Source organism: Lycorma delicatula, chromosome 12 (assembly GCF_047948215.1).
Source record: "Lycorma delicatula isolate Av1 chromosome 12, ASM4794821v1, whole genome shotgun sequence".
In the NCBI taxonomy this organism is placed as follows: domain Eukaryota; kingdom Metazoa; phylum Arthropoda; class Insecta; order Hemiptera; family Fulgoridae; genus Lycorma; species Lycorma delicatula.
Genome location: NC_134466.1, coordinates 1,184,408 through 1,195,769, shown reverse-complemented (window position 1 = coordinate 1,195,769; position 11,362 = coordinate 1,184,408). Strand labels below are relative to the sequence as shown.

At 30.4% G+C, this 11,362-nt stretch overlaps 1 protein-coding gene across 1 annotated transcript in view; it reads left to right on the top strand.

The window, feature by feature from the left end:
- The first annotated feature begins 408 nt into the window (after positions 1 to 408).
- LOC142333064 (F-box-like/WD repeat-containing protein TBL1XR1) overlaps positions 409 to 11,362 on the top strand; it is a 39,944-nt gene continuing 28,990 nt past the window's right edge. The window contains exon 1 of the mRNA XM_075379885.1: positions 409 to 766. Within this exon, the coding sequence (XP_075236000.1) occupies positions 709 to 766 (58 nt within the window). The 5' untranslated portion in view covers positions 409 to 708. The remainder of the gene's footprint in view (positions 767 to 11,362) is intronic.

Genomic DNA, 11,362 nt, shown 5'->3' with positions numbered 1-11,362 from the left:
AAAAATAATTTTAAGGTAATCAGGTACATTTTAGTAAATAAATAACTAATCTTATTTAAAAATAATCTAACTATGCTTTATATTGTTTAAATAAGATAAATATAGTTCGTTTTTTACTTGCAATATTTTACTTATAGTTATCTAATAATTAAAGTGCTATATTTAATACCGCGTTGAAGTCCTCAGGGTCACCAACAATTTTGTTTTATTTTGCGTAAATATGGGATATATTTATACAGAATAAAACACTTTTAAATTACTTCTTAGGATAAATTTAGAAACTAAATTGCAAGGTATTATTGTTTTTAAATATATCATGAAATAAATTTCACATTATACAATAATCAGTTGAAGTAATTTATAGACTAAAACACTAGGATTTTGTATTCCGTACATTGAACCCAAGCGTGTAGCGCCATAACTGATCAGTGGTGTTTGGTATAAGGTTATTGTTGGCTGTTTGTTTTGTTTCCGATGGATAAATCTCATACCGTTGTTTGAATTTGATATGTTCAGAAAACATTGTTGTATGCTGTTATAATGTTTATATTAGGTTTGGTGAATGAGCTCGTAAAATGTTTTATTTTCTTTATATGTGAATTATAGTGTTTGTTTTTACACGCTAGGGATTTTAGGTTATCTGTTTTTAAGTACTTTATATTAATGTACTTATTTTTTTAAAAGAAGTGATAAATTAAATAATATGCAATGAGTTTTTCAAGTGACGAAGTTAATTTTTTAGTTTATCGCTACTTGCAAGAATCTGGTAATTAAAATATTAACTGCCATTTTTATTTTATTTATTTCTATCTATACTTTGTTTAGTTTAGATTTTTAAAAATAATTTAATCTGATTTCCTGAAGTTTTTTTTAAATTTTAATTTATACCTCAAATTATGTAGTGTGTACATGAGTTTTTATTTGTGTGATGTATACATTTTGTATTAATAATTTAAAGTAGTCTTAAAATAAATTTAATTTTTGGTTATTTTTATCAAAGAATTGTATACCTTGTGCTTTTTTTTTGATTTCTTAAATATAATAAAGTATGTAGGAATTTATTATTTTTATATTAGGTGGGTCTTTGAAGTACTTTTACTCAATTTAGTTATAACTTTTGCTACTTTGTTTGAACTGAACAGTTTCATAAATTACACTTCTGATTTACCTAACTTCATTAGTTAGTAGATAAAAATTGCATAACATTCAAGTAGTACACCAACAGACTGATTGGCATATGGTCAGTTCTTAAGGTTTACAATTTGGGAAGGACTTTGATAAACATTTACAGTTATTGAACTGTGAGATTTCCCATGATATTATGTTATGCTTAGTCATATGTCTAATGTTTAAAGTAATATTGATATAATGATACAAACTTATTCAGTGTAATGTCATATTTTACCTGTCCAAAAGTATTATTTTCCAGTCTATTAAAAAAAAAAACTCTGGATTTATGTCAGGATAGGGATGATTCTGTTATTAATCATCTTTTATACTTTACGCATAATGTGGCCATCTTTCTTAGTTTATGTTCAACTTGATTCATAATATGTATAACTGTAGGCCTTTATTCTAATCATTGAACTTTGTGTAAAAGTTAAACATAACTGAAGTAAGTAATTGTAGTATTGCAAAAAGGGTAATTCTGAGCAATTACTTGATAAATTTAAATATTTTTTGTACTTTATCGTAATAAATATATGTAGGAACAGGGAAACATGTGTTTTAAATGTCTGTACAGTGGGTGACCTGTGCAAGGTCAAAGTCCATACCGTGTTATCAGTACTCCAGTCAACTAGCTATCAATTTTGTGAGTTCTGTGGAGATAGGTTAGGATTAAGGTTAAGTTAAAGTTGAGGTCAGAGTAAACTAACTTTTAATAGTTATGAGAGTCAACCTTTGAAGGTGACTGACAGCACTCTTCATAAGGTGGTTGGTTACCTGTCGTACACTACTAATAGCACAGAACATGTGGTGTAGTCACTATATTTCTGTTTAAACATAAATTTGGTCAAATGTTCTATGAAATGTTAAATATTATATCATACCTTGGTAATTTATTTCCGACTTCTTTCCACAAAAGTTTACCTTAACCCTAATCTTTCTCCACAGAATGAATTAGCATCTGAACATGTGGTAGTTACGTATTAACGCCACCGCAGCTACAGCTTTATTTAAAAACAAAGTAGTCAATCGGATTTCGGTGGAAAATGGGCCGAAACATGGTTATTTATATTTCTTTATTTTATAAATATAATTTAACCAAACTTAACGTACGCTCACTAACCTTGACTAATTAACAGGAGTGTTTTGAATAATAAATAATTGCAATAATTACTGAATTTATTAAATAAATACTCAAAAAATTACAGTGTTAATTAGTCAAGGTTAGAGAGCGTAGGTTAAGTTTGGTTAAATTATATTTATAAAATAAATAACCATTTATTAAAATTAATAAAGAGACTGTTCATTTTCCACCAAAATCCGATTGACTACTTTGTTTTTAAATAAAGCTGTAGCTGCAGTGGCGTTAATACGTAAGTACCGAACAGGTCTTGATAACTCTCAAAACCGATAGCTAATTTGCAAGAGCATTGATAACAAGGTGCAGACTTTAAGCTTGAACAGGTCACCTGCTGTCCAAACCTGGTTTAAAACATTTAGATCTTGTGTTATCCGATTCTAAGCATATCTACTATGGAATTTTAAAGAATGAAAAAAATTTAAGTTCAAGTAATTTCTCAGAAGTGCCTACAAAAGTGATTAACTTTTAAAAAAAGAAATGATATTTGTATTTGTATTCTGAATCTAGCGTGACAGTATCATTGGGTTAGGGTGTCTGAATATTTTTGTAAGATTAAATGTTAGTCTATGCAAGTGTTCATAGTGTCTTCTCGTAATTACACTTTTGGTGGCAAGTGTTAATTTTTAATTTATTTTTTAGGGTTAAATATTTGATGTTAATTTTATTCTTGTACCAAAAGTTTACTGTCAGCAGCAACATATGAGGCTAATTCCACTGATGTTGCTGTATTAAGTACATGCTGCTGCGCATCACTTCATATAATACATACATTCTGAACTAAATATAATTGCAAAATTGTTCTCTTTTTACAAATCATTCAATTGCTGTAACTCTTAAAAAAAGATTTTTTTACAGATTTGTGGGTTATGTGTTGTCTAAAAACTGTAACAAAAATTCACAAGTGCAAACTAAGTCTGTGTAATATATTAAAAAACTTAAAACAAATTGTTTCTATAGGTTGGAAATATTTACTGATAAAACCGAATTGTAAAATTGTTTCATAACTATTAAAAGTAATGTACTTATATGTAGTAAACTTAAAAGTATAACCATTGAAATTTTCCACTAGAAAATTTGTGACTGTTCTTGAATAAATAGGGTTTATGTGTTCATGTGTTCCAATAGAATGTTGGATAACTTTCTTTGAGTGTAGTGAATAAATAATTATCTAGAATATTATTTCTTTTGCAAAAATGAATGCAATTTAATTATTATAACCTATTATAAAATTATCGCAAAAATGTTCACTTGGAGGGGATTGAAATCAAGATTTAAATTTTATGTTTTTTACAGTAAACGACTGTATTGCTGTTATTGCAATGTTCTAGACTTTAAAGTATGTTTTGTTTACGTTAAAAAATTGTAATATTCTACTTTTAAGTTCAGATCAATGCAACAATAGTTAAGGTAAAATAATTTTTTACCCGACATTCTCTGATGAGGTAACAATTTATTATGGCATGTTTTTTTCTACTCATGTATACAGACTGATTCAGATTCAATGGCAATCTCTCTGTAGATGTTTCTACATAAAAAATAAGAAAAAAATTTATAAACATAGGTTAGAGAACGGTTTGTTAGCAAGTTTCGGCTTGCTAAACATTTAGCCCTATTTTCTGCTCTACCTGTGAAATTAAACATACTAAAATTCTTGGGGTATAAATCAAGGGATAAATTTTGTGCTTCCTTATCCGAGAAAAAATAAAACTATCCTTGATCCAAGAAATTAAATAAAAGTGGTCCCAGACCTCTATCTCACTTAACTTTTAAGAAAGTGTGAAAAGGTTTTGTTGGACAATACACTTTTTTAAATTTGGAAGAAAATAGCTTAATTAATTTACTGATAAACAAATAAAAAATTTTATTTAACTTTGTAGGGAATGTAATTCTGAGTAAATTAATGTAAATAACGTCTATTAAAATTAAACACAAATTTGAGAAGTTAATTAGATACAATTCATACAAACTGGAATGTAAAAGTGATACGATTTTAAAAATAATTTACATGCAAATTATAAAAATAAATTTGAAGGACATTTTTCTAAAACATATTACAACATTTTATTTTAAATGCATTAAAACATTTCATTTTATTAAAAAAATAAATTATAGGTTGGCAACAACAGCTGATGAACAATTAAGTTTAACGTGTAGCATTTCAATATTCATTTGAGCGATGTTTGTGCTGTTATTGTTTTAATCAGTCATTCACTGAACCGACCGGGTTAGTCTATGGTGAACACTTCTTCCTAAATCAGCTGATCTGAAAGTCAAGAGTTCCAGCTTTCAAGTCCTAGTAAAGGCAGTTACTTTTATACAGATTTGAATACTAGATTTTGGATACCGGTGTTCTTTGGTGGTTGGGTTTCAATTAACCACCTATCTCAGAAATGGTTGAACTGAGACTACAAGACTACCGCAATTCCCGGAGGCTAAACAGGAAAAAGAAAAGTCATTCATAATGGGTTATACTACAGATTTGTTTTCATTTGGAGAGTTGTTGGACATGTTGTTAATTTATGGTAAAATAATTAAAAATGGGTTGGCTGCTGTGCGTGAATACCAGGAAAATTATCCAGATCAAAGAGTACTGGATTGTAAAACATTTGAGGTGAGTTTGAGTACAGTTGTATGGTTTGCTTAAACCATGATTCAGTGTAGGTCATGAACATTTTGTGAGAAATGCCAACATTGAAGAAGCCATGTTGAATGCGGTACTAGTATCTTCTACCTCAAGCACTAGAAGGTTGTCACATTGCTTTCATGTTTCTTAATCGTTTGTTGAACGTTACAGGAACAACTATTATATCCGTTCCATACAACATGTATATAAGAGTACGTTTACCGCCTGATTTTAATAAACAGATGAAATTCTGTCGATGGTGAATTAGAAAATGTGAACATTATCCCGATTTTGTAAGTAATTTTATAAATAATGATGAATCCTATTTTACAAGAAATTGCATCGTAAACTATAGAAACACTTAGATCCTTTTCATCTCGTAGGTCCTTTCTTACCACCAAGACTCGGTGGAGAGCCCTACTTTAATTTTTGCAAATAACTTATGGAAATCTTAGAAGATATTCTACTTGCGGATAGAGTGAAGATGTGGTTTTTCAATTATGGTGCACCTGATTACTATTGTTGTATGTGATAATTCATTTCAATAACACATTTGGTAAGCAATGGGTTGGACAAAACGGCCACCTCGATGTAACAATCTCAACGCAGCAGACTTTTTCATTTGGGATTGGATGAAGTCGTTAGTTTATTCTATTTGTACCATTAGGATTAATAATGATGCTATTAGTTGTGCCCGGCTAGCATGAATCCACTTAGCTGAACTATGGATTGAATGATTGGCGGTTACATCGAGAACTTCTTTGAAGAAATGGTTGGAACTTTATCAATTTATCAAATAATCATTTAGATATTTAATAATTTTTACAAAAAAACAAAAGTTATGTGAGTTTTTATTTTTTAAATTGTTATTCCATTTTTTTTGTTATCTGTAAGTTTTCTACTTGTTTTCAACTACATTATTTTGTTCAAACATTGATGCAAATATTCGGTTTAAAATTGAATCCAGTTCCAGTTTGTTTTGTTTCTAGTTAAAATTGAACTTCTAAATTTTGTGTTTAATATTAATAAACTTTATTTAAACCAATTTTCTCAGAATTAAATTCTCTACAAAGTTATTTTATTCCAAACCTAAAAAGTGTATTTTACGACAAAACATTTTTATGTTTTATCCTGTTTTTCTTAAAACCTAAGCGAATTAGAAGTCTGGGACCACTTTTATTTAATTTCTTAGATAAAAAATCATAAGGAAGCACCAAATTTATATTTTGATTGTACCCCAAAAATTTAGTGTGATATAATTTCACAGAGGCAGCAGAAAGCAGGGCATAAATATTTTGTGAGCTGAAACTCACTAACAAACAGTTTTCCAACCTATGTTTATATATGTACTGTTTTTCTTATTTTTGGTTATAGGATCATTTAATGAGATATTACTGTTCAATTTGGAATCACTATATATATATATTTTTTTTTTATAACTTTAAGTTATTTCCATTAATTTCCATAAAATAAGTGAAAAATAATTTGTGTTAATTGATTTGAAGAAAGGTGGCGGATAGTAAATGCAATTTTTTTTCTAACCCCCCCAAAAAAGGTTTATAAAACTAAAAGTGATGTTTCTTATAAAATCAATTGATAAATAAATTTTGTAAAAAATATGTAGGTTCTATAACACAGACTGGAAAAGAGAAAACTTATCTTAGACTTCCAGTTTTAAAAGATTCAAATTGGGAGCCAAGAATAGGGTGCAGGAACAGCACCCTGTTTGATTTCACACGTTTCATTACTGGACCACTCTGGCACCCCTCCATAGTTTTCTGCTATGCATGCTGCTTACTTGGTGTACTTGACTATCAAATTTAGATGCTTTTATTAGTGATTTTAGCTAGAACAACTTGAAATTACTTGAAAGAGCCTTGTGAAACCTGGATAGTTGAACCCTGGACCGAAAAATCCTGATTAGAATAAAGAGACATTGTCATGATATAACTGCTGGTTGCAGCCCATCTTTTCAAGAGGAAAACCTCAATTATATTGTGAAATATTTTCAGCATCTGGTGTGTGTGTATGAGATGTTCAGCTGATGTTAGAAAGAAAGTAAATGCGGCCTTCTGGTATGCTGGTAATTTTCAACTGAAGATCGGTTGTTTCTAAACTGTTTACGCTATTCTTTAATTTTTATAACGCTATAGTTTTTTTTGCTAAAAGCCTGTAGAATTTTATTAATTGTTTCTCATCAGGTGCCATGAAGATTTTGCCAAAACTTGATGCATTCATGCTGTTTATCATCGCACACAAAGTAATAATACGAGTGCATGTTTCATAAACTTATTCATTTGTGCCTGGCAGGGAGTGATTTATTTTCATAAAAAAACCTTCCAAGGGCACTATTGTTTGTTTTACCGCTCTACCTTGATATTTTGTAAGAAAAATAATAAGGTTGGAAACTTTTTAAACAGACATGTGTACCATTATTACTCTGATTAGCATTTAAAATGTTAATGTGAGTAACCTGTTTTAATTTTAATTATCAGAAATTCATTAATTAATTGTTAAGAATTTGTATAAAAATATAAATAGATTTAAAAAAAAAATATTTTCTTATTCTCTTTTGTAATTTGCTTATGGCTTAATAACAGTTTTCCCAGCCGTCTTTTTAAATATATAAATTTTATATTATGTGAAAAATGCCATGCCCAACCAGGATAAGAATTGCCCAGAATTTTCCTGATGAAGAAATGCAGACTTTTTTATATATGCGTCTGTTAGTAGTAAATTAAAAACCTTCTCAGGATTTCATCTTCTATAATACATCATCTTTCTGAATGTGTGTTTTATATTTTTTTTAACCGTACATATAAAGAAAAAATCTAGAGAGAATATACTGCAGTTTATATTTAGTTTTTATAATTTCTTATGAGTCATTTCATTAATTTCTTTCACTGATAACAAACATTGAATAGTAAAGGAATGCTGGCTGATATTTACTTACTTTATACTGTATTGTTTATAAAATTACGTAATTGAGATTAGTTTATGAACATTTAATAAAAAATGACATAATTAGTTTGTAAAATCATGCATGTTTATGCAATTAACTTCTTAATGTTAGAATTAAAAATAAATATTTTAAATGAAAAATAAAACTGTAATAATGTTCACAATAAATAACCGTTTATTGAAGAAACCACACAGAGAGATGGTATGAGTTATCCCAGTCAATTATGTAATATGTATGAAAATAAATAAAAAGAGCACAAAAAAGATAAGATGGTATGAAAAAGATAAAAGAAGCCAACTTATAAAGTTAATAGTATTACGACAAATTTCTGATCATCGAAATAATGACTTCCTTTTGTGTTAATGTAAAAATTGTTTACAGTAATTTGATTTTTTCTGCAAGATTATAATTAAGATGCATTGTTGGGTTTTTCAAATGTATTATAAGTAAATGTAAACTTCATGAATTCTGTCATTTGTAATTCTAACTGAAGGTGTTGAAAATGATATCTATCCACTTCTGTGCATTTATCAACACGTTTGACTGTGTTACTGGCTACTTTTGTTAGATGAACCCTGTCTGTTTTGTGGATGGCATTGGTAATGATTCCTGGATCAGATGAACTCCTGCAGGATGTGTAGGATCGCTCATAAAAACAATTTCTTTTAAGTACCCCACAGAAAGAAGTTTGGACTAGTCAGATCAGCAGATCTTGGTGGCTACAATCCTTTAGAAATTATTCTTCCACCGAAAAAAATCCTGTAGGATCTCTACAGTAGAGCAAGCTGTTTGGGAAGTGGTGCTGTCCTGTTGCAACCAGTAGTCTCACTAATCCTCTTGCAGTAAGGCTGTGAACTGTTGGATAACTTCTTGGTAGTATCCACAAATTTTTCAAAAAAGAGGGTCCTACTATTTGTCGTTTTGAAACTACACATTATACGCCAATTTTTTGTGGGTGTAGGGAGATTCAGAGAAAATGTGGCCAGATCCAATAGTTCTGACCCACCGGGTTGGTCTAGTGGTGAACGCGTCGTAACAAATCAGCTGATTTGGAAGTCGAGAGTTCCAGCGTTCAAGCCTAGTAAAGCCAGCTATTTTTACACGGATTTGAACACTAGTTCGTGGTGTTCTTTGGTGGTTGGGTTTCAATTAACCATACATTTCAGGTATGGTCGAACTGAGAATGTACAAGACTACACTTCATTCACACTCATACATATCATCCTCATTCATCCTCTGAAGTATTATCTAAACGGTAGTTACTGGAGGCTAAACAGGAAAAAGAAAGAAAGTTCCAATAGTTCTGACTTTCAACTTAGCCACTGAGATGAAACCACACTTCATCTGTGTAAAACACTTGATCTAAAATGTCAGTGTTGCCTCTAATGAAGTTCTTGAACCTTTGACAGTATTGAATCCATTTAACGTAGTTAGCATTTGTTAGTTCATGAAAAACCTGCATTCGATAGGGAAAATAATTCAGCATTCTCCTCATTGCAGTGTAAACTGTACCTAGTGAAATGCCCTTTTCCTGACTTAATCTCTGCAAAAATTTATGAAGAGATCTTGAATTTATGAAGAACTGTCTCTTTAATGCCTTGTATGACATGCGTCGTTAAAACTGACCTGTGTCGGCACATTTCTAATCCAACACTGAACTTGTTTCACTAAATTTTTTAACTGAGTTTTGAATAACACTTTTCACTGGTGTTTCCTTTTCAAATTTCTGCCTGAACTTTCACCATTACACAAGATGAGATGTCACTTCTAAATAAGTTTACATCATGAATGCACATTCTTTGAAGTTAACTGCACAAACAACAACACACGATTACACAACGTTGTTCAAAAGCCAGTGCTCGACACAGACCGTCAATACTTAAATGTGCAGACAATAAACAGTTCTCCCGACTCCATCTTGAGTCGTACAAACATCTTTCACATTATTATTTTACCCACTTCATACCAATATACTTAATAGGAAAAGTGAAATTCTTTTTTAAATGGAATAGGAGAAGTGAAATGATTTTTCTTTACTCACTTCATTGAGCTGTAGATATATTCAACATCATGCCCGTCGAAGGGGGGGGGGGGGATGAGCACCCTGAAACACACAACTGATTCATTTTTTTTGGGTACAACAGAGAGTGGATGAATACTAAACATCATTAGAGAAAGTAACTTGATTTTTTATTTTATATATTATATATATTCAGTGTATTCTAATTCAATATATGGTTTTATAAATGTATTTAATCTCAAAAAATATATTTACCAAATAACCAAATAAAGAAACGTACAACTTTTTATCTTGGGATGTTTATTTTAATATTTTTAATGTTTCATTGTTTATAATTTTGATCTCTGTAAAAGTTCCGAGGAACACATTATGTTATTCTCATTTGCTGATTAGAGTAGACAATTAGCTCATTCAAAATTCACTAAAAACGATTATAGGAACAGAAAAAATTATTATTCTATTAGTATTATACTAGATGTCTCTTGAAGAAACAGTAATGAATTAAGGTTATGTTCTGTCGGTAAAATAAACAAAACGTTTGTATAAAGGTAGTTAAGAAAATGAACCGGTTTCTGGTTATCACTGGCAAAAATTTCTACCCTGATTTCTGTTTCAGTGGTAAAATAAGGTTTACTGAAATACTCTAATGACAAAATATGGAACATTATGTTATATGGGTTGTTAACAGACCATAATCCTGAGTTCTGTACATGCAGATACTTTTAAAATCTAACCATGCCCCATTGTTATAGAAAACATAGTCCAAAATATCAAAAGAATTGTCTCGTTGAAACTATTTACAGAATTCACTTCTGTAAATAGTGCAGTGTGTGACCAATAACTTTTGAACCGCTTTCACTTTATATTAGATGAGATTAAGCTTATGTTTAAGCTTCTTAGTTACAACACAATGTTTTTCTGTCGGGCTGACTTTTGTATGGACATTTGAAACTACACTGCATAGCAGCTGATATGCCTTGAAATTTTTCTTCATTGAGCTCTAATGGTCTACCACTTTGCTCATAGACCTTTACCAATCTCATCTCTATTAATTTCTCAATTAACACTCTTCTTACGTAATGTTCATTAGGAACAGGTGTGCCTGGAAATCTTAATGGAAAACTGGTCTTTCACCGTCTGTGTGTATTCATCATGCTTACAGAAGATGTATTCATTGAGCTATATTTTTTGTGTTAAACTTAATACCATCCTTAGCTCACACAGAAAGACATGGTTTGAATTGTTTGGATGCGATGAACACAATTGAATAATAAAAAGCTAGACCTCATCTCAAGGTTACCAGCCTGAGTAATTCACAGAAGAAAATTACACCCGATGCAGGATTGCATGCAATATTTGCAAACATGGAATACAGTATCTATCATCTGGTGTTCTGCCTGGTGGCAGGCTGGTCTCTTATGCCGCTGCTGTTTCCATACCTTCTGTCCC